This window comes from Cygnus olor, chromosome 1, assembly GCF_009769625.2.
Source record: "Cygnus olor isolate bCygOlo1 chromosome 1, bCygOlo1.pri.v2, whole genome shotgun sequence".
Taxonomy (NCBI): domain Eukaryota; kingdom Metazoa; phylum Chordata; class Aves; order Anseriformes; family Anatidae; genus Cygnus; species Cygnus olor.
Window position 1 is genome coordinate 61,561,066 of NC_049169.1, and position 24,624 is coordinate 61,585,689.

General features: G+C 43.6%; 1 protein-coding gene across 1 annotated transcript in view; it reads left to right on the plus strand.

Moving 5' to 3' along the window:
- Nucleotides 1-24,624, plus strand: part of TMEM178B (transmembrane protein 178B) — a 215,789-nt gene that overhangs the window by 170,117 nt on the left and 21,048 nt on the right. Inside the window, 1 exon segment of the mRNA XM_040561183.1 lies at nt 16,812-16,949. Coding sequence (XP_040417117.1) covers nt 16,812-16,949 — 138 coding nt within the window.

Sequence of the window (24,624 nt, forward strand, 5' to 3'; positions counted from 1 at the left end):
CTGATGTAACACTGGTACTTCAGGCCTTCAAGCCGTTAGAAATATCAGATGGCAGGATTCCCTTTGGCTTTCCTATATAACTCATTAAAAAATTAAAAAATATAATTAAAACAAGCACAGAAAGAAAATTTCTAATGAAAATATTATGTTCGAGTTATGGTTAAGAGTATCAGTAACTTATGGGTAAAAGTAGTAGACGACAATATAAAACGGTAGAAGTCCAGGATATTCATAGCTGAGTTTATGTATAAGAAAAAGCAACTACATTAGGGTAAGAAATGCAGAGACAAGGCACCCAAGTTGTCTTACCTCAGCCCTGTAGATATGCCACGAAGGGAAAAAGTGGAAAAAACAATGATGTAGCATTTTACAAGTTAAATCTCATCTGGGATCATAAAGACCTGTGTCACTCCTGTCTGCAGTGAGCAGTAATCATTGCATCTGGCCACTGACTTCCCTAAAATTTTCTTTTGACCTGCAGAGGAGCCCGATACCTGACTACTGCTTTCGAGATGCCTTAAAAGTCACCGGGAGGGTGTTCAGATGTGTTGACCTAGAGAGAGAGAGAAAGGAGATGGGAGGAAATTATAGGGGAATGGAAGAGAGGAAGGGAGGTGTGCATTCAGAAATGAGGAGCAAGAGGTGGTGAGAAACCAGAGTGGCACAGGGCAGAGAGGAACACGTAGAGAAAAGAAGGGGATTGGCACTGAGACAGGGCTGTGAAGGAACAGGAGGAAAGATGGGGAAATAGCTGGAGGGGTTGGGTTGACAGCTGTAAGGGGAAGGGTGGTGTATTTTCTTAAAGCAGAGCTGTTTTCATGCATTGGACATGCTTGGGGGCTTCTCGCTGGATAAGCTGCAGTTAGAGGAAAGGCGAATGGGCTCCTGGACCCTGGTAAAGTGGATCCCATCTTTTGGGGCAGGATAGGTTATTTTAAAGGGCATATTGCTGTCAGCTGAGGTGTAGCCATCTGTCTTCTGCTCTGTTGCTAATAACTAAGGGGAAAGGGAGGTAAATCATGACCGTAGCCCAGCGGAGTGCAGCAGGAATGAATTCTGGCACCTGTGGGCATTCGCTTTCTGACAGAGCGTAAGCTTTCTGGAAATTTTTTCTTATTGCACGTACATGAGCACTATACAACCGGGAAGAAAGCTGTTCTTTCCCAATCAAAAGATGTTTTTTTCCATCTATCACAAGTGTATTTACTGTCTCTGTCTTCTGCTCTGTGCTGCGCTGAGGCGTGTGTTTTGATATGCAAAAGTAGCAGACCTGCCTGCAATCTTTTCATTACCTTTTGGTATTTCAGACTGCATGATGAGATCAAAGAGGTTAACTGAATTAGGCATCTCCTAAGCACAGCGTTTTGGAAACGTGCGACTGTTAGCAATGCACAGTGGGCCTTTCCCTCCATTTGTTCCCCCCTCCTTCACATATGTACCCACCACAGCTTCAAACGCTGCATCAGATCTGGAGAGACCCATTAGGAAGTGTGCAAACCAGCCAATACAGGCAAGCTGAAAAGCGTCTTAAAAGTGAGAAAATATGCTACAAGGATTTTAGATCCCAAATCAATTGCATCACTCGTGGGTAGGCACAAAATGAAACCATATGTTATCTTAGAAACAAAATATTTGAGAATTAATTCCTTTTTTACACACCCATCAAAGCTTGGCTTCCAATTTTAGCCTTCCCATTCCTGCCAGGGTTATTATTAGCCCTCTGCCACCACTCAGGTGCTGCAGGATGGACAGGGCTGCTGAAATAAAGGGCTTTCTGGCTGGAAAGGCAAAGTGAATAAAACAGCATGGTGGAAGGGCTGCAGGTGGCTTTCAGAAGTTTTTTTTTCAGCAAAATGAACAACAATTTATTTTGGAGCAGCCAAGAGAATTTTGGCTGAATTGAAATGCTTTGATTGCTTTATTTAACCCTTCTGAATCCTTTTGCCTTTTTCTTTTTAATTTAAGTGCGTTTTTAAAAAAGGCTGGCTTGAAATGAAAAGTCAGAAAGTTGTATTCCAAGAAAACTCCTTTTTTTTTTTTTTTAAATATGGAACATACCAGCATTTTTATGCAATACTTAAATTTCCTTCTTTTTTAGCATCCACAGAACCAGTAGACAACAGCATTAAGCAGATAACTACGCAGACATTTTGTGGCATGGCTTTTGGGGAACCTCCTCACTCCCCACCACCACCAACTGCCCTGATTCTGAGCTGATCACGTTGATTCAACATTGGGCCTTGTCTTCTAATTCTCAAAGAAGTTTTGGAGTAAGGGGCAGGGGATGGCACATCTGGCCAAATGGAGGAAGTCCTGGGCCTCATCCTGCTACCATCCCATGGCCACGGCTGAGCCCTACGCAAACGAGAACAGCCTCAAGGCTGCTCTGGTGGTGGGTGAGGGGGAGCAGGCCACATGCTGCACTACAGCATCGGGGCAATGTCAGGAAAATGTCAAGGCAGTTTGGCAGTCAGCTTCCAGCTTGCGTTTCAGACATCTCTGATCTACCTCTGCAGCCTTTAAGGTGAATGAGTAAAGACACCCCTGTGGTATGGTGAGCTTTCTGACTTGGGACTTCACTGGGCCATCCCCCAGTGAGAGACACAAGATAGTTGCCCCTTCCATAGAGAATGGTCCCTTGGGCACACGTGTTGGAGCACCACACATCCTGTATCGGTGTTTGTAGACTTGGAAGGTTTGAGCCTTGGAGGCTCAGTTCTGGCACACAGAAATCAGGTGTGTGTTTCATGGAGCAGGGTTTGATCACTTAACTGTCTGGTCATGACAGTGTGCTTGTGAGTAATTCAACTTGATATGGAGCATAACTGGAGTTGCTCGACATTTCTACCAAGTACAGGATCTAATTACAGAGTTATTTATTTATTTTTTTTTCTCAGTAAAACCAGAGGGTCAGTTTCACGGCAAGTTCTTCTAGATCTGAGTGGTTTTCTAAAACTTTGCTGTCAAACATAGTATTTATTAGAGTTGTGCACAAACACCTGATGTTGTGAAGAACATTGTGGGAAGTCAGAGAAATGAACGAGGCCTCTGGGGACAGGGGACTGGCTGCTGAGGCAGGGTTGTCCTCTACAAAACTGGGAATGAGCAGACTTGAGGAGAAAGCTTTGAACAAACATTTATGTGCTGTTCCTCTCCGTGTTACCAGCACAGATGAAACAAGGCAGGGGCTCTCTCTGTCCTTTGCCGTGTGTGAAAACCCTACCTGCTTGCTGAGCTGTGGCCAAACAATGACTTAAGTCCCACTCTTTTTGTCTGATGAGACCAGGTAGTCTCACACGCCAAGTTGGATCCTACCAGTTATTTAGATGAAGCATGTGTTGCCAGAAGCAGTCAGGGCTAAAAATGGTATCCTGGCTTCGGGAGCAAGTTATGTTGCTCCCTCGAGTCTGACAGGTGAAGGACTTCAGATCAAGCACGGCGTGGTGAAATCCAGCATGCTCTCTGCCACCACTGCTGGACACCCTGTACTTCTGACCCCCATTATTCTCCCAGTCCCATCAAGCACAACCCTGCCCAGATGTCATACTGGTAGCCATCAACTCCATCCTGCAGTTGCACAAACACCCACGTGCGGTCCAGCCTTGGCCGCAGTCCCCTGCCCATCCAGTGACATTACTTTGGAAAGGTCTTAGGTTTCACACTGCCTGTGAGCGTGGTTAATACAGCGAACCAGCAGCTACCCTACTATTATTTCTTCAGCACAGAAACACTTCAGGGAAAATGCTTAAAAAAGGCTGACTTTTTCATCAGGCACACTACTCCCAGCCTGTGCAAAGACTCAGCTTTCTGAGGTGGTGCTTTCAGTGTCAGTCCACCTCCCTCACTAGCATTTAGGAGTTCATTAGAGCTTTTTGGGGTTCCACATATGGCTCTGTGTTTCTGGAGGTGGGAAGAACATGCAGCAGTAACCTGGGCCTGGAAGCAGAAACCAGACATAGCCTAACAAAGGAATAGGATTGCCTTTCTAACACTGGGGGTTAACTAACTACCAGAGCAAACCACCAAGTTCAACATTTTTCTCATCTTCATCTTGTCATGTAGCAATTGGATCCCTTTCTGGAAGTTAGTTTTTAGCCCAATATTGTTGGATACAATACAGATGTAATCTGGGAAAGGTGTACGGTGTGTGATATACACCCAGACTCGCTGACCCAGTCTGCGCAGTGCTGTTTTGTGTCGAAATTCCTCGAAAAGTACATTCAAAGTTGCTCCACAAAACAGAGTTAGAAAGTAGTTGTTTCCCTGGGGCTGATCACGTTGGCGGGAATACTGGAAGGTTCCTTGTTAGAGCAACTGCCGAGCCCTGTGACATCTGATGCTAACCACAGAGTTTGCACAGACTGAATGCCGCGTCCCATTTCCTTTCTGCTAGGAAAGACTTTCCCTAAATTTGCCATGTGAGGAAGCATCTCAGGCTAGACTGGGCTTAATGGGTGCCTCAGGCTCTTTTTCTGAGCACATATTTGCTGGGGTACATCCAGCTGTGGACGCACTTTTCCTTTTTGCCGTGCGTAACATCTGTGCAGTGGGCTTTTGTTTGGCTGGGTGGCACTTTTCTTCTCCTTCCCCCAAGCTGCTTTGGCTGCTCACCCAGCTTTTTACCAAATTGCAAATTTATATTCCTTCTGCTTTCAGCAGGCCCATATGTGGAACTGTCAAAATGTCACTGGCATCAATTGTGAAAGGTTAGTGCCACATTATAGTCAGCGAGCTTATTAACAGGGAAATGATTGGGTTTTGGAGAGGGGGAGGGAAGGACAAATGGGAATCCATTTTCCAGGCACCTGCTTCTCCTACTAAACATTTCTGCTTGTCACATGTATGTTTTCAGAAAGTGCTTTCCATCTGCATGGGAAAAAATAATAGCTAGGGACCCCGGGAAGAACAGGGCTGCTCCTTGTGAGATCTCAAGTAAGCTGGGCAGGGGGAGATGGAGAGGCAATGAGAGCAAATTGGTGAAATCTGTTCTGGTGCTGTGTGGCAGGACACATTCGTGTTCGCTGACCCAGTGACTAGAGATGGGATCATGCTGCAGAACTTGTGTCTGGTGTGGGCCTGGTGTCGGACCGGGAGATGCTGGTGGGTTCCATGATTTCAGCTGGGCCCAAGAAGTACTCATGACATCTGGTTGCTCCTCAAGTCTACAGGTGCCTGTATACAGAGGAGAGCTTCCATTTTGCCGATTTACATCTCTATGCTTTTCCAGATTTAATCAGATTGCATACAAAATCACCACTGAAAAAAATTTCTGTATCCTGCAACAAAGTATTTATCTGTCCAAGGCATTTTTGTGGCTTCTGTCACGATCACTGCAGAAAACCTAGCTCAGAATCTTTAATATATTAATCCTCAAAATGGCACTGCGAGATGAGATTATCTTAGTTTATGAGAGCTGAGGCACAGCAAGTCTGATTTTTATTCAATTTTTTTTTTTTTTTTTTTGCAATGCAAGTCTGTGAGACAGCAGAGAGTAGTATCTGGATCCTTGTAGACTCTCCACTAGTGTCTTGATCGATGAGTCATCCTTCTCATGCCTTGCTTTTGTCCTTTGACTTTTTCACCTTGTTCTTTTAAAGTCAACCTAATGTCTACCTGTAAGCACTAGATCCATCTATTAGACAGGGAAAAGGAGGAGGAGGAGGAGGAGGAGGAGGAGTGCCCAGATTCTACCTAAAGATTAAATCTGTGTTGCACTGTTACTCTGCAAATAGAACGAAAATGCAGAGTAGGTGCTCATCTGTTGGATTTGTCTGGAGCTGCTGTTTCAGAGGAACCCCTGCCAGGATTTTGGACTGCAGCTTGCAGCCAGCACCAACCTGACCTAAATTCAGACCAGTGACCTCAAGGTGAAATCCAACAGAATCTGTAGCTGAGCCTCTGGGGCACCACTCTTCATTTTCTCCTGATTACTCCCTTCTTGACACAGCAGAAAAGGCTGTTTAGGTGGCCTACAATGTAGTGCTGGGGGGGTAGTACGTTCCTGACCTTTTCTGTAGTAATGCTCTTGAAAATGAGGCGGAAAAAAAGGGAATGAATATTAATAATCGGATTGTCCCGGGGACTTTTCGCTGGAGACGAAGCCCATTGTGTAGTGGAATTAGAGCGCGCACCACACGCAGGTGCCTCTTTGTTGCTCCCTGAATGTTGCTGGTAGGTGAAATTTAATTTAATCACTCATGACAAAAAAAAATAAAAAATAAAAAATAAAAATGGAGATTTGGTGGCCTCCAATGGACAGAGGCGGTGAGAGGCCCCTCTCGCATGAGGCAGGAGCTTCCCTGCTCCCCCCACACTCCTGCCCTTCTCTCTGTACATGAGATGATGGCCAACACGTGGGAGCCTTGGGAGCAGGGCACTAGCACACAGCAAGGCTGAGCCTCGGGAGGGCATGACACGAAACATGGGTCAGTGTGTGGACGTCTCCTCTTGCCCCAGGTCTTCTCTGCAACCCCTGTGAGGGCAGCCTCCCCAAACCCCACTGACTGCTCGGCTGTGAGCTCTCCGACTGCGGCAGCTCAATTTAACGCCAGAGGTAGCAGCCGTGCTTATGTGCCTTTGTGGAGGTGCACGGTCCTGTTTGCTAGGTGCTGCCCAGAAGGGACGGAGGTGTCTGACAAAATTGCTGAAGGTCTGATCCTCCAGCAGGGACTGAGGAAGGTGGTGACGTCCCCAGTGACATGGGCATCGCAGCCCTTCGGGCTTGTTGCCACAGCACCAGGCCGCAGAGGGCCCTCCAGGCCCCATCCCTGGCAGCAGGCTGGGCAGCCTCCTTCAGGCTCCAGAGGCCCTCCGGCAGAAAATCTGAGCTCAAAACTGGAGTTTTGAGCAATTAGCAGCCATTCCCCCACCTCCTTCTCGTGCCAAGCGGAATTTTAATGTACTTCCAACTTCTCTTTTTAGCACGCACAAAGAAAAAAGAAAAAAATTAATAATCATCTATAAGAGAAGTTCTTTTCAGACAAATGGAGAAGCATTCAATGCTGATATATATTTCCCCCCCCTTTTCAATGGTATCTATTTAAATGCAGATTTTCTGGTTTCCTATGTGGAGCCTGGAAGAAACGCCTTTCAATTTAAATGTTAATAGAAGAGTAAACTTCAAAATCAGAATTTCTCCATAAGGGAGTATTTTCTCATAGCTTTAAATGTCTTTCTGTATCTCTTCCCTCCTTCTCCCCCATCCTCTTTCCTCTCCTCCCAGCCCCCAGCCCGGCTTCACTTGCATTAAACACTCTTTTTTAAAAACCAAGAATACACCTTTCAGAGTTCCTGAATTAAAACGTTTAATGCCGGGGTCTGTGGAATGAGTATGTTTGAGCGGAGTGCTGGGGCACTGATAAAGCAGAGGTATCATCCCTCCACCTCCAGCCTTTTTCATCCCAGACAATTATCAAACGTGCTGCTCTGAATGCTTTATGATGGGATTATTCTCAGGCTTGTGCTGCGTAATATTGCACCAGAGGTTGGGACAGAGCGCAGAAAAAGCTTTAGGGTAGTGTTTTAGTCACTCCTGAATGTGAGCAAGGTTTTGGTGGTGGGGTGGGTTGGGCAGCAGGGGAGGGAAGTCAAATGCAGCAAGAAGGTGGTAAAACAGGGGAGGTCTTACCAAGTCTCTCTCTGTATTACATCTCCTGCTCCTCTTGTGGTCCTCTCTTGTGTACCTCCAGCCTCATTTATCTTCAGGATGAGCTTAGGCTAAATCTGTGTTTTACAAAAGGCTCTTAACACTGCCTGATGCTGGGATTTTACATACAATTGTTTATTGCTTCCTGTCACACCCCATTTGTCATCTTTAATACAAACTTTCCTTCAATTTTCCTAATCACTCTCTTCCATTCTCCATCTGTTATTTGTCCTCTCTTCTTACTGAAAGAAAAAAGGGGACAAGATGTGTTTCCATTTCTTCTACCTCCTTCTGGCCACCTTTGCAAGAAGTGGTTCAAGAGATTCTAACTAAAGCTTAAATTTAAGTGCAATTTTGAAAATTTTAGTTTAGTGAAGAAATTCCTTCCAAAGATGAGACCCCATCCTCGTGGGAGCCAGCACTGTGATGTGGTAGCGCAGCTTTTCCATTTGTTCTGCCCACTTCCAGTGCTGCTGCATTGGCTGGAGCAGTCACTGCTGAGTTGGACCCATAGATAATCCAGTGGTGACTGGCACATAAAAAGCCATGTAATGGGGCAGAGCGTGCTCCCAGTGGAAGCAGGCTTCTGTAAACTAGACAATAAAGCCATGACTGTATATAATAGGGTATAGAGCTTCCTGTATCCAGATTATTTTTACACAACTGTTACTGTACTCTGTACATCATTATTATCTGAATGCCTCTGAAAAAAAGTGGTGAATCAGCTTGCATGGCACCTCTGGGAGATGGGAGAAAGTCTGATTTTCAGAGAAAAGCTTTGGAACACCCAACCCTGCCACATATTTCAAGGAAAACAGAGCTCTCTGAGCACTTCACACAGATGCACAGTCCTTTGCAGGTAGGCATGCTGGAGAGACAACTTGTCCCAAGTGTCTCTAGGTCTCACGGCTCTGATCTGATGAAGTCCCCCAGTTCGTTTTGAAATTGAGCAGAAGGCATTTTATTATGTGTGCCTGAAATTCTTCAACACTTGCATAATCCATGAGAGCTGTGTAATGAAAAGCCTCTTGGCATGACTCGGGCTGGGAAATGTTTGTTTTGTGTGGCCTCACCTAGCAGGAGCAGGAAGGATTAAAGTTATAAATATGCAGAAGGATGGCCAAAAATGCAGGTGCCTCAGAGTTTCTTCCCTATTTCTGAGGAATGAAGAAGGGAGAGGAAGGATGAAAGGGTTGACTGGTCAAATTGCAAATGTACTCTGCTGGGACCGAAGCTTGGAAATGTTCCTAGATGATCACATATTGCAGTGCAAAACTTCTGGATAGTAAATCTGGAGAGAGAAAGACTATTTGAAACCGGCTCTTGAACATCTCTGGTTAAGTGGAAATCATCAACTTTAGGTACTTTCTGAAAAGGAAAAAGAAAAAGAAAAAGAAAAAGAAAAAAGAAAAAGAAAAAAGAAAAAGAAAAATAAAAAGAAAAAGAAAAAGAAAAAGAAAAAGAAAAAGAAAAAGAAAAAGAAAAAGAAAAGAAAAAGAAAAAAAGAAAAAGAAAAAGAAAAAGAAAAAGAAAAAGAAAAAGAAAAAGAAAAAGAAAAAGAAAAAGAAAAAAATAAAAAGAGGAGGAGAGGGAAGGAATGGCATGATTTGGGTTAGGGTGGACTGGACTGGACTGGACTGAGAATAGAATAGAATAGAATAGAATAGAATAGAATAGAATAGAATAGAATAGAATAGAATAGAATAATGCTTTGGCAGAGGCTTAGCTGTGCTGAGCCCACTACATCAGGGGTTATAAGGGCAAAGCTTATGTTTCCTTCCCAGCCTGCTGTCACTCAGAGATGAGTAGCAACACAGCAGATAATAAAAAAATCCTTTTTCCTCTCTGACCAAATGTTCTTTTTCAGCAGAAGGAGAAGAAAGATTGGAGCTAAAGGCTGAACCATTCTACATGATGATATTCACAGCTGTCTTTCTCCAAAGACCTAACATAAATTTTCTGTCTTCTACAGTAAACCTCTACATCGGATCAGAACTGCATCTAATGCGTTAAAATTCCATTGTATAAAAGCCTCCTTTACACATCCACCTCTCTAATATCCATATCATAAAGTTTCTTGAATACAAATCCATCTTTTCAGCCTCATATGAGACGCTTTTTCTCACCTTTTTTCACCAGCACTTAAACAAGGTTTGTCTCCTTCTTTCTCTACTGCCTCCTTAAATCTCTCTCCTATTATCTAGTGTTTCTCTTTTGTCTTCTCTCTGCTCTGCACAAGCAAAAAGCAAGAGTAAGGTCAGGGCATGATATTCAAGCTCCAGATGATGCTTTCAGCCACTGCAGAATTTCTTAGACTTCTGTAGTTTTCCCAAATACCGGAGGAATTGCTTTCAGAAAGTACTACACTGTGTGACCTGGTTTGGGATGCCCCCTCCCTCTCCGGTGCTTCATGAGAAGGTTCACTGGGGACTAGAAATTGCACAGCCATGTGGGGTTTGCTGTCTCAGCACGAAATCTCTGAAGGCAGCAGCCCTTGAACAAGACAGGACTCCATTCACCCTCTGATGAACTGCTCACCCAACTCTGAAGTCGTTGGGATTTCTTACGAATGAAGGCAGGCTGAAGTGCCAGCAGCATGCAGCTGGCACCAACCTTTTGTGATTGTTTCTGTCTTAAATAACTATAAAATGCTTAAGAACTCTGATGGGGGAAATCCAGACAGATGGTCTGTCCTGACAAGAACAAATCGTGTGTCAGGATGTCCATTCTACATCCTGTCCTGAGTAACACGTTGACTAGTGGTGACCACAGCCAGGGACAAGTGCCTGTGAAGTTTCTTATTGACATTTCCATATAGGTGGGTTCACACATGCTGGTAGCCAAACACTTTATCACACAAACAACTCTATTCCAGAGAAGGGGATGGGATTTTCTGGTTTAGGAGAAATTATACGTATATCTTAGTTTGTGAAACAAAGGCTCACCAAAGTCCTTTGGAGTATCAATAGTTAGATATTTATTTATTTATTTTTGTGAGGACCTTCTGCAGCTCTTTCTCTCATTTTTGAGGGTTGTGTTTTGGTGTATGTGTTTGTGACACGTATTTCTGAATCACTCTGGTGGAGAGTACATGCATATACTGTTACTTCTGTTGAAGTGGGTCGTACTCATTGTGATGGCGTTACAGTAATCTTCAAACTGGAGACTGGGTTGCCACAAAATTCAGGAGAAGCACTCAGAGATTTTAACTGAGTCTCAGGTAGACTAATACATATTTCTTTTCTTATCTCTTCATTCCTGAAGTGGAAAGAAAAGATTAAAACCTCACCCTCCACTTGCCGACCTCATCCAAAATACCATCTTAAGCTGTGTGGAGGGAATCATGAGAGCCAGAAGATGCCACTCAAAATCATCTGCATTGATACTCACTTCTTCATGGTAGCTGGGAGCTGCTAGGTTTTGTTTTCAGTAAAAGACACACCTGTCCAATTTTGCATCTTGACCCTCCTGTGTTATTGGGGTGAGGTGAGAGGAGGGATGATGTCAGATAAAGATACCACTGTGCAGCTGAATCTATGTAAGAGAAGTCATTTAAACAAAACCTAGTGAAAGCTGGTTCTTAAACAATTTTCTATACATACATTTGCTTAGAAAAAGATGATAAGGGAGTGATTTAGACTCTTTTTAAGTACAAATGTGTTTAAACCCACAGCGGTAAAGAGAGATGAGAATGGATCTAGTATAGGATCTACTATAGTGGTTTGATCTAGTATAGATCAAAGTACGATCTAGTATAGATTTAAGTACGATCTAATGTAGATCCAGATCTAGTATACATCAAAGTGCAATGAAGGATTATGCTAAAGAATAATGCTACCCCAGTCTATTTCTACTTGATATGATATTATACCCTGGTATTTGGTCCTAGAGGGGCACTGAAATATGTTAGTGATTTCCTTTCCAGTTTTCCCTTTTGATGTGACACCTCAGGAAAGAGTGATGCTGTACCCTGAATGTCCTCTAAGGTGTTGCAGGTATTCTGGATACAGACTTCCTTGATCCTTAGTCCTTACGGACCTTTCTGTATCGGTAGAAGGGAGATGTAGGGTGGACTATCTGAAAAGCTGTTTGCAGCAGTATTGCACTTTCTAATGCTCTGATAACAAGCTCTGTACTTTGATCTGGTAGCAAACACTTGAGAACAAGCAGTTCTGAAAGCAAAAGCAGTGCTGTGTGGTTAAAGGGCTGGCCAGAAATTGTGGTAATATTGATTCAATTATATGCTCCTCCACAAACTTTCCGTGTAGTCATGGGCAGGTTGATTATTCTCATCTTGTCTCAATTTCCCATCTTTCACAAGAGGCTCATATTTTCCTTTCTCTATGTGTTGAGAGAAAATAAATGCCTAATATTTTTGGAGTATTAAACTCCTCTGTGGAGAAGATAGATATCAATAGGGGGACCGAGTCCTTGCTTTGGAAAGATGACTTGCAATTTCAAAGAATAGGGCAGAACATCAGAAGTCAAAAAGGCATATTGAAATTTTCAAGAAGCAACACTGATTCAGAACATGTTCTGTTTGCAGCTGCTGGGGTGTGAAACTTCTTCCATGATGTGACAACCAGTATGAAATACTTCATTGCTCATAACAAATACAGATGGACAGATATCAGGGTGAAATGAAGGGCAGGGGCATTTGCAAACTGACAGAGTGAACCTTCTCCACATGCTGCTTGGAAATAAGCAGATCTTAATCGGCTCTTCTGCCTTTCATTATCTTCAGAAAACCTTTACAGTTAATATTCTCCAGTGGAAGACTAAAATGCTTTTAGGAAACACATGTTGTTTTATGAGACTCTTTCTTTATTTTAAGGGGGTTGTCTAAAATGCTAATGTTTCTCCTTTCATCACGATTCATGGAGCTTGTGCCTTTCAAGCTTACCATTTTAGTTTCAGTCATGGGAATTGGATTATTTCATCTGCTGTCCCTTCTCCAGTGTTACTAATCAAGAAATTTGTTGTTTCTGGCCTACTTGAACATGATGCCTGAATTTCTGGCCTGAGGATCCACATTGGTTTTGACTCAGGATTGAGTTCCCTGCCTGCTACATGCAGCAGCACCTGTGGCAGTGCTAGGCATGGAAAATACTCCCAAGGGGAAGATATTCACATTTAACTTTTAGTCTGTTAATGTAAAGGAATAGAATGGGATGAAGAAGGTGTCTCTGAAACATGAGTAGAAAGCTAATATTGTACTTTCACTCACAAGTGATGGGGCTGTCTAAGTCCATGTAGCAAATCATTGAGACTACTGGTCAAACAGGCATGGCACTGAGTCAGTTCCTACACTATAGGTCCTACAGAACAAGCAGTGCAATACCCTTCTTACCTGCACCATGTAGCCACATTCCTAAAGGTTTGGCTTACTAGATGGTGGAGAGGGAGGATTCATAGTACTGCTGCAGCCTGTGCACTTTGCTACAGTGTGAGGATGCTGGATAGATAACCAGGAGGGGATCAGCAGTAGAACCAGCTAAGCAGTGCACATGAGAGAGCTAAGGTAAGGTATGTCTGCTGTTGCAGCTTCCTGTATTTAGCTGTATAAAATTCAACAATGCATTTTTCTGGTACAATCACTCCTTCAGTTGATTGGGATTGTCATGCCATCATCCTGAGATGCTGCAGTTACTCAGAGAGGTTTCCCAAGAAAGAAAGAGTGTGAGAATCCTACATTTCATTAACTAAAAATAATACTAATAATAAAGAAAAATAAAAAATCAGACTCAGGATGTGCTCAGATGTTACAAAGTAGTGTTACACGACCAAAGCTTGACCCTGTTTACCTTTGCAGGATATGTATTCAGAAAAAGTCTTATCAGTGCCAATCAAATTCAGACAAAAAAAAAAAATCACATTTTCCTGATGAGCTATTGTTTATTTATGTGGCACCCCTTGCTCCTAAATTAGCAGAGAGAATTTATATATTGCCTCAAGTATACAATGCAAATCTTTGCTTTTCGGCTGTTCTTTCCTTGTCAAGCACTATGCCAACAGAACAATAATCGTAAAAAATACAATTAACATGGGTTTGTGTCCAGAGGAGAGGAGTTTCTATTCCCTGCCCTTCTCCTTACTAAATAGCCTGAGCTTGTTGATCTGCTGTTGCAACGCGTTATATACGTTAAATACTTTCCCACAAAAGAATCACTTTGCACAGACTCGTTCCCAGCACAGACATCAGCATCGCGCTGGCTCGGACAGGTGAGCAGCACTGGGAAGATGCTGCTGGACAGGCACAGGCTGTTTGTGAAACCAACTTTTCAGTCCCTTTCCTAGCTCTGCCATTTGCAAGGGCTGCCTTCAAGGAAGTTTATGACAAGACAAAAACCAAGATGTTTTGGAACAGAAAAGAAAGATTGTATTTTATTTGTTTTAAATAGACCCTAATGGATGGGATTGTGAGGAACTGCAATTGGCTCAAGCAGCGGTATTCTTAAACTGAGCCCACTAAACTTGCAAGAACTAGGGTTTCTTAAAGAAGTGTGATTTTTAATGTTTTTATGGGTGGTATTAACTGTCAGAGGTTAGGTTTTTATTTTTTTCAACAGAGTGTGAGCCCAGAATTAAGATGCTGATGGATTTTGCTGTGTTGTTAGAAAGGGAATTTCAGGCTCCATCAGGAAGAAAGGTCTAGTGAAACAAACCTCAAAAATCGCGTCTAGAAATCTTGGTCCTGCTATTTGAACTATTCTGTTCAATGGCAAAACTCAAAGTCATTTTAGTGGGATGGAAACCATTCCTTGGTTTGGTGTATGGGATACTTGTATGGGGATACTTGTGATCCCCTCTGGTACCTGTGAGAACCAGCTCCATCAGTTTGTTATTGGGATAGACCTGAGGAGTTACTGACATCTCACAGCTGAATAAAACTATCTAAATTCATGCTCATTAAAAGCAGGTAGTTAGAGTATGTTTCCATTAGGACAAGCAAGTGCTGTTACCCAGAGTCAGCAGTCACCAGTTAAAACGGACAGGCTTTGCTGAGCTGACACAGACAGCTGTGCAGCGGCGCTGAAATGTGTTTTGCTGTTATTGAAGATGACATAGGAAACAGTAAACATTTTAAGTTTTCATCTGTCTTTCAAATTAAGCCCAGACCTTTATGGGCTACAAAGTACAAAGACACTCTGCCATCAAAAATGCTTACTAACGTTTACTGCTTGCTTTAGGAAGCCCTCTGAGAAATTCCCAAGGAACAGACCAGCACTGCCTGTGGGAAGTAGGAGTTTCTGTAGGAAATGCTTTTTTTTTTTTTTTTTAATTTTTATTTTTCCTGCACCAGACCTACTTAAACATATTAAAATGCTTTGTGGGGAGTTTTTGTTTGATTTTACTGGGATGATCACGAACCCTAAGATAAAAAGATGACTTAAAGACATATATGTAGTTAAAAGGGCGCTGGTCACTGATGGGCTGAAGGCCTGGTCATCTTTAGGTTGTCAGAGAGAGACCTTGTAAAAATCAGTGACAATCTACAAGAACTCATAACCTCAAGGGAGGAATTGTGTTCTGCAACTTGATCTTGGGTAAGAAATGCTACAGTGAACACAGCCCTGAGGAAGCGGTCATTCACTGAATCAAATTATTCTGTTCCAACATGCCTATAGGCCTTGCAGACTCTTAAAGTTTTTGGTTTAGGAATTTTATAAATCTCTGGTTATGACACTTTATTGTTGTTCACAAGTTTCACTGAACCTGCACTACTGGTATTGGTGGTCCTTCTGACCCACTGTAGAAAAAGGACCAAAAATAACAGAAGCTGAGAAGCATTCAAAGACCAGCCAAGGCGAAAAGCTGCTGTAGAGGCTGGTGGCTGTTTCACTGCTTTCAATTTGTCCTCCCTCTGTCACAAGCATTCTGTTTCCTGAAAGAAAATGAAATTGCTATGCAAATAAAATTTGCTTCCAGAAGGAAACAAATGTTTGGAGAGCTGCCTTGGCTGGAATTTTCTCTGCACACACACTCTTGACATATCAGTGCTTAAACTTTCTATATGTGCATGAGGAGGGACAGGGAACAGTCAAATGTTAGTGAAGATGTCTCCATCTGTTCCATTATTCGAGCATGTAAAGATGCCCTTCAGCTCTCATAGTCCTTGCTCTTTTTTCCAGGTGGTCTCCCTGCTCAGATTGCACATCAGAAACAGCAGTGAAGATTTTTTCTAGCACATGTAGGAGTAGGGATCCCAGTAGTCCCATCCTTTTTGCAGAAAGCAAATACAGGATTCAGCAAAGGCTTAATTTATAGGTTCTTTACATTAGATCTTGAGGATCTTTGCCCTTTATTTTTGAAATAAATACAGGTCAACCCCAGACCACATGTGGTTCTTTGTCCCCACGTGCAGAGCACAAAATGCTTCACTTCAACCTTGTGCTCTCCTCCTACTCTCAGTGCTCCCTGGAGCACTCAAAAATGTCCTTACCAAAAATCATCTGACAAGGTCACCATCTAGATACAAGAGAGGGCAATAAAGTGCCCTATGCCCCAGCCATGTGTGTGCAGTGCATTTCTTGTCTCTGACAGCAGAGTATCTATGCACCTCACCATCCTGAAGGTCCTGGGTTTCACTGACAACACTACTGGACAGCAAGGAGCTCAGCCCCATCCTGCACATCGGGAACTGTGTCCCAGGGGGGCTTGGTGACTGGTCCAAGATCTCCCAGGGAGTCAGATCCAAGGTGAATCCCCAGTCGTGTCTGCGCTGGAGTAAAGTCCAGAGACTGCTTTGCACATCAGTTTGAGCAGGTGCATCTGTTGGATGCAGTATAGCAATGGATGGACATGTGAAGGCAGGATTTAAACAGGCTGTGCTAGCACCCAGAGACTAAAGCTGTTAACATTGCGCTGAGGCCATTTTACAACTTTTAATTCCTGAGAAAGTTGTCACAAGTCCCTTGGGTGTATCTGCACTGAGCTTCATTGTGTGGTGAAATGGTCACCTGCTCGCTCTCCCCAGCCCAAGCTAGCATCTTAATCTAAGGGTTGTCCTCCCTCTTGACCATCCTTACGTAAACCATCCTGTGCCAACACACACTGAAGACCTGGCAGTTTGGTAGCATTTTGGATTAAGACTGTCAGGAAGCTGTGATGATGGTAATTTATCACTGTTCACAAGCATGCCGTTTTTCTGTCTTCCCCACTGCAGATCTGCGCAGGATGACAGCTGGCTTCATGGGCATGGCCGTGGCCATCATCCTGTTTGGATGGATTATCGGGGTGCTGGGGTGCTGCTGGGATCGAGGCCTTATGCAGTATGTGGCGGGGCTTCTCTTCCTCATGGGAGGTAAGGATATTGGCGTCTGAAGAAATGTGTTCTTTTCCTTGCTGTTTTCATGTTCCTTCTTTCCACATGTCCCTCCTTTGTCACTGAAAACATGTTTTCAGAGTTGTTTTAGGTGATCTGGACTTGGTTTCATGCTGAGCTCCTTCTGGTGTATGTCAAGAATAGTAACAGTATTTACACGTTACTTCTGTCACCAAACAGCATCCATAACTCAGAGGACTGGAAAAGGCCTTCTGAGTTGTTGAGACCACTTCCCTATTGACACAAGTAACACTGTCACAGAATCTCCTCTCCCTTACATGCTATCAGCTTAATAAATTTAGTAATAAAAATCTGAAGATGAGGCAAATGTTATTCCCACTACTATCCTATTTCATTGTGAGAGACTTTGCTTTGATAGCTGGAAACAGTGCTCAGAGTTTTAACCTGTATTTATTCCCAGTCAGTGGTCCTTGAGTCAAATACAACCTTTGGTTTAAGTTCTCTGATATATCTATGAGGAGTAGTGGTATCCTCTCAGCTTTCCTTTTCCTACCCTAAATACAAATTTCCTGCCCCTGTAGACTTCCCTCTGTGAGCCCAGTTATCAATCCACCAGCCCTTTCTGCCACCAGTTCTTGGCTGTACTTGCCTCTCAGATGTAGATGAGAAGGGTCACTCCCGAATAAGTCTGGTCAATGTACAGGGGCACGAAGGTTCCCTTGCTGTACTGGAAATCCCTTGCCTGACGTATTTTATGATTGTATTTGCCCTTTTCATGCTGTGTCACACCAGAGACCCACAGTCATCCTTCAGTTGGATAATACATCCAGGCCTTTCTCCTCCTTTGTAATTTCCTACTAATCAGCTCCCAATTTACAGCAGAGATTCCGTTTATTAGTCCCTAGACACATGCTCTGGCACTCCATGCTTTTGAACTTCTTCACATCTCGACTACACCAGCCCTCGGGGTCATCCAATATTTCCTGTGCAAAGCTCCAACCTTCCTTACTACAGATGCCATCCCACTGTCTGTCACCAGCAGGCTTCATGGCACGCAGTTACTTTAAACGAAGGCTGTGAGAGTTAAGTCCCAAACACAGCACTAGCTGAACGTCTCAAATTGAATAGCATTGCTTCTGTTCTCTGATCGCTTCTCTGCTGGTGGTTTTTGTTTGGCTGGGTCCTTGCCCTCCCAGCAGATCATCCTTCAATGCGCTGGGTCACTTGTTCACCCGTACGGTGGTGTGGCACAGCTACGAGTGTGAGATACAGGGAAGCACGTGTAGACCCAGAAGAGGAGCTAAGTGCTCAAATAACGAGTGTTTATGTTCCAGTGCTGTTGGTGCTGGTGAGATAGACGCTGGCTGTCTCAGTGCCCACAAACATATTTGAAGTCTGCTAGTACCTTTTGCAGGCAAACGCTGGTCTATCTGCGGATGGCTGCAAATGGTTTGTTGTGGGTGTTCGATACTCTATGGGCAATGGGTCTGCCAAATTAGATCAGTATTTCTTAAGTAATTAAAGGCTTAATTTGTATGTGTTACTATAATATGCTCAGATATCTGTGTGGTATTTAACTTACTACAGCATGGCATTCAGATTAAAACATTAGAAGTACACTAAATAAGTGCTAAATAAATACACTCATTAGAAACTAGCTAAGTCTTATTTACTAATTACCAGTGTATACGGGGGAGTTTCTAGTGAAGAAGTTTATTCTGAAGGTTGGCTGATAAAAGTTTTCAGGTGAAACAAGACTCAGTGTGACCATACATAATGAGATGGGTCACTCATAACTTTACAAAGTTATCTTCTGGTACGCTCAAACCATAGACATTTCAGTGGGGACAGATATGGGGTCATGCAGCTGGGAATAAAACGTGTCAGTCAGCTTTGCAGAATGAGAGGCTGCCTCCTGGAGAGCAGCAACCCTGAGAAGGTCTCTGGGATCCCCGTTGCTGGGATCATCCAGCTTCACGGGAGCTCTCGGTGCCACATGGCTGCTAAATGTGCCAGTTCATCCCTTAGATGTCTTGATGAGAATATGCAATAAGAGCACAAAGTGGGATTATCTCTGGGCAAGGCAAAACTATTTCTGGCCATCCTAACCTGGTGTCCTTAATAAGGAAGGACACGGAAAAGGTGGGAGAGGATTGCAGAAGAGCTACAACATGACTCCAGGACTGGAAAACAAGAAAAACACAGCATGCCACAAAAAGCCAATTGCTTGAAAATGTTAAACAGAAGGTTTATAATTGACTTGAACACAATGTGGAAGTACCTATGCAAGGAGAAGCCATCTGATAGTAGCATGCTCTTTGACTGAGTAGACAAAATAATAACAAGATCTAGCAGTTGGGAGCTGAAACTAATTGAAAGGAGAGGCAGCAGATTATTTTATCTGCCAAATTCTGTCAGGATGTGTGATATTTTTAATAAAGATGTGTTGGGAGATCAACCATGTTTTCTGCTCCAAGCAGAGGCATGTGGATCAGGGCTACAAAAGGTTATTATCTTTGTTGCACAAGTCAGTGGCAGCTGCTACACCTTTCCTGATTTCTCTTAACAGCAAATATGCGTGAAGTAACATCTAGAAAATGAAGCAGCCAGTTAATAAGATACACAATTAAAGCTATCTAATCTGAAAGTCAGTCGCTATCAGTGTTTTCCTGGTGTGTCGCAAGTTACATAGGCATTCCTTCTACAGCCAAAGAGTCTGATTTGAACCTTTTTGTTGATGGACAGTGTTTGAAGACAACTCTGTTACTTCTGTCATCACAGAAATGCTGTCAAGGTATCATCCCATCAGTCCTCAAAACGCACGAAGCCAGAGTGCCTCTTAGTTCTGTTTAGCTTTATTTTTCTGGTCCAATAGGGGGAAAAATGCTCTGGGAGGCTTATGATGTCCAACCTCATTGCAAATGACAGGTTAAGGTGGTAGCTATAATCAGTATAACTTTCCCTTCCATTTGGATTTCTGCTTGTTTAGGCTCTGTTTATAGCATTTGTTCTGTTTTAATTTCCAGACAAACAGCTCTTCTGTAATGATCTCAGGGTTAAACATTTCCTAGCTTAAGATATCTGTGGGTTTGGTCCCTTATTGCCCATAATCCTTTCAACAGGAAATCTCAGTGGAGCACTGAGAAGTGTGCTGTGATAATCTAACAAGACCAGACATGCTTTCCTTGGACCTCTGGTTCTTTATTATATTTACGGAACAGTCTTCTTGCTAGCCCATGTGGCAGTGCCTAATAAGGACTTGCTTTACTATGCTTGATCTAATTTCTCAAGCAAATGGCTGAAATAAGTCATTTCTGAAATGCAGGCCCTTATCTGGTATTAGTTCATCTGGAATCCAGCACTTGTAAACTGTGATTTAGAGTGTGTTTTACACTGTTATTCAGCATGTTTTGTAACAAGTTAAAATTATTAATAATTCATCTTTCCTGTTTAGTCCAACTGTATCTGTATCAACAGCAATCACAGAGCTCTTATGGCTTCCAAAGTTCTTTTGCATAATTCTCTGTATTTATTGTAGGATTTGTGCTTGGATTTCTTATCTCGAGTGACATTTGCGGGACCACAGTACGATTTTTTTTTAGTGCCTCCTCTTGCACATAGCCAGATGGATACTGCAAGTTATGCTTAGTATTTCTGACCTCATTTTGCACGGTGGTACGATTACATAGTTTCCTGTACCCTGAGTTGCACTGTCTGTTGTAGTTTCATTTCTGAGTTGTCAGGATGACTTTATCCTGCAAGGTGGAAGAGTTTCTCTTATGGCGATCTCCATGTGGTACTGTGCTCTTGTGTTTTGCTAGGATTGGTTCATTTTATGCATCTTACTTGAGACTGTTTAATTCTGTTACAGAAGTGGGTCACACTCAAATTATACATTACTCCAAGCACATCCTCTTGCAGCTTCTTGCTTTTTTTCTACATGCAAATTATTGAAAATCTGTGCACCAGTAAAAGCTTCATACTGGGCATGTCCTCCAGTAATTTTGCAATTTTATAATAATTTCTGTAACCTTGGAGGCATCTGTAACACTGCTTCCAAATGTCAGAGTCCTGTGGCAAACTTGATGCTTTTATGCATATCAAGTACTTAGTGGTAGTCTGAAAAGGATTCAATTAAACATCTACCCGAAATGCATGCGGGGCATTTATACATTGTGTTTTGACCAAAGTATTGTTTACGTGCACCAAGAAAGCATGCCTTTGCTTTTTGAAGTCCAGGCATGACCTCCACATCATTTCCCAAGAAGTAGTCCTCACACTTCTGGACTTTGAGAAGTTCTTCTGAATGCATCCAAATCCTTGACCTACTTGCTTTTATCATCATGGTAAACCTGTCGATTCGTTCGGTTCGTGTCCTTGCTCCCTCAGTAATAGCTAACGTTATTGCCAAGTCACGGCCAAATTTCAGTTTTACTTCCATCCCTGAGGAGTTGAGATGCTATGAACTGGCACGCTGGCAACTCTACCATGGCAAATTCCTGCGTCTTCAGTGCATCCCTCCTTTCAGTACTTCATCAAATTGTTTAAGAACACTTCCTGTATGATGATAAGCACACAAGGTATCTGTCCATCTAGTTATGGGTTTCTCCACCTTCTCTCCAGTACATTCGTGCATAGGATCTTCTTGTTTCGGTATCTCAGATTCTGCTAGGTTGACTGTCCTTCCACAAAGTTGCAAACTCAACCTCACCCCACCTTCTGTTGTTGTACTTGCTTTACAAAATCAGCTTTTGAATGCAATCCCTGACAGCCTGCTCTTTTCCTAGTTCAGTGCGTATTTCACTTCAGCCAGCTGTTTTGAAATAACATGTTGGTTTCTTTATTCCTAGTTACGAGAGCAGGGCTGACTTTGTACCCAAATGCTCCAGAACCCTTTTCCTCCAGCAGTGTGCCCTGGCAGCCAGGAGGGCCAACTGCATCCTGGGGTGCATCAAGCACGGCATCACGAGTCGGTCGAGGGGAGTGATTGTCCCGCTCTACTCTGTGCTGGTGCGGCCTCACCTCGAGTACTGGGTGCAGTTCTGGGCACCACGGTACAAAAAGGACATTAAACTGTTGGAGAGTGTCCAGAGGAGGGTGACGAAGATGGTGAAGGGCCTAGAGGGGAAGACATATGAGGAGCGGCTGAGGTCACTTGGCCTGTTCAGCCTGGAGAAGAGGAGGCTGAGGGGAGACCTCATCGCAGTCTACAACTTCTTCACGAGGGGGAGTGGAGAGGCAGGTGACCTATTCTCTGTTATCACCAGTCACAGGACCCGTGGGAATGGTGTGAAGCTGAGGCAGGGGAAGTTTAGGCTGGACATCAGGAAGAGGTTCTTCACCAAAAGGGTGGCCGCAAACTGGAACAGGCTCCCCAGGGAAGTAGTCACTGCACCAAGCCTGTCTGAATTTAAGAAGCGATTGGACTGTGCGCTTAGTCACATGGTCTAAACTTTTGGGCAGACCTGTGCGGTGCCAGGAGTTGGACTTGATGATCCTTATGGGTCCCTTCCAACTCGGGATATTCTATGATTCTATGATTCCTCATCAATGCCTGCCATGGGGAGTGTGGGGTGGCAGGACAGCCCCATGGGGGCACTGTCTTGGCAATGGTCGCACCCTCCCCTGCCCACCATGGTGCACGTCCCTCCTGAAATGCTGTCCCTTGCTCGAGCTGGAAATATAAAATGGTGCCTCTAATATCTTTTTTTCCAGTACTTGCTTCAGCACAGAATTATCCCTGACCAAATTACATCCCTGGCAAGAGCTACATCACTTGCCTTTGTAAATGTATTAAAAGACCCACAAAGAGTGACGTTTTATCAGCCTTATCAGAGCTCTGTCCTTCAGCTGCACACTCATGTATTTTGCCTTTGTAAGTTTGTCAGTACTGAGAACACATTTCAGTGAAATCGTTAGGTTTTTTACTGCATGCCTAACAAGGCAGCCCTTCAGGGGGAGACTTCTGCATTGTCTTATTTTGTTCCAAATTTACTGCAAATAAATGCAATAAATCATCTCTGCCCTTGTTTGCTCTTTTACTTGTTCTCTTTACTCTTTTCTCTTGTCTCTGCCAGTTTTGTCTTGTGCCATGCACTTTAGTATCACTTTAGGGTTTTTGCCCCATTTGCTACCCGTTTCCTTAGAGAAGCATATCGTTTTACTACCCTTGCAAATATTCATTATTCTTTGCAAAGTCAAGTATGTTTCTTGCTGTAACCTTGCTTTGAGCCAATTATAAATTTTACCATTAATAATTCAGACTCTAATTAGTCTATTTGGAAATTATTCCAGCTGCTAAATGCCCTTATTCATGTGATTTAGCTTCTCCATGCATATCTGTGATAAAATGATCTGTAGTCTCCCACAGCATTTCATTTCTTGCTTTTGCCTGGTGACATTTTTGAGTGAAATGTTGGTCTTGGGGCATCGTCTGGGAGGCTGCAATCCCCTTTCTCACCGGCACTAAAAGGCCATATTAAGCGGCTTTATGGAGTTTTTCCTCTCTGATTTTCTGTCCAAGCACTTGCTGCCAGGAACATTGGGAGGATTTTGTGTCCTCTCCTCCTCCGCCCCTGCAGTGGAGATCTGCCAGTCTGGGGGATTTGAGAGTCCTTTGCCAACCCTGTTTCTGCTGCTCTTCTGGGTTTCTTCTGACCCACCCAAGACTGCTGCTGAGAGATTTCTCTTTGCAGCCTGTCCATCCTCACAGGGCTTAGGTCAGGGTTACAAAAGCTTCCAGCCTTTTGCCGCAGCAGAGGTGAACTCCTATTCTTTCCAATGCTGGCTGCTGTGGTGGAGATAAGCAGGCAGGAAAGATGTGCGAGAGAGAAGAAAAAATAAAGTTATGCAGGTGTGCTGGCACAATTTAATGCTTATTTCAGAGACGCAGGAAAGGATGTTTATTAAAGAAATGAACAACCCGCTTACGAATGTATGAGCGCATTCTTCCCAGCCTGCCTTTATATTCTAATCCGGGGAGAAACAACCTTTTACAAATCCTTCTCATCCTCATCCCTTCTCAGAAATGTTTCCAAAATATTCCTTCTCTCACTCCAGGGGTAAATCCTGCCTGCAGACTGCTTTGTTAGCCTGGGCTGCCCACCTCCAGCGGGTCGCTCGCTCTTGCCCAAGCCAGGTCACGCTTCACCGGGGTCTGTTGCAAGGCACCAGCAGGGCACAGGCACAGCTGGGGCTGTGGTGCTGGGTGGTTTGGATGCTGGGGGATGCAAACCCCATCAGAAAGGGGAGCTTCAAAACAGGGCTGGGGAGCCAGCGCAGCGCAGTTGTCGGTACAGATGTGCCGCATGCATCTGTGTCCTCTTTCACTCCCTGCCTCCGTGCAGAGCCTCGTCTTTAAAATCCCCAAGCCTGAGTGCTGTGCTTCCTCTGCCTGCGCTCTGCATATGTTGGTAGCTGACAACTGAGGCATCTGTGTATTTGCAGCCATGGATCGTTACCAGCTGTTGAGTCATTCGCGGCCCAAATTTAACTCACTGTACTTTGAAAATAGCACAGAGCGGTAGAAAATACGAGTATTTATTCTGCACAACTGTGGTCCTGCCATCTGAAAATAATCATTCCACTGCTGAATAATTTAAGAAACAAAAACGTAACAATTTAATACAGCAAGCGTGAGGCAAAGCTCCGTGATTGACGTCTCCTCGGCAGTTACGAAGTACCTTCATAGCAG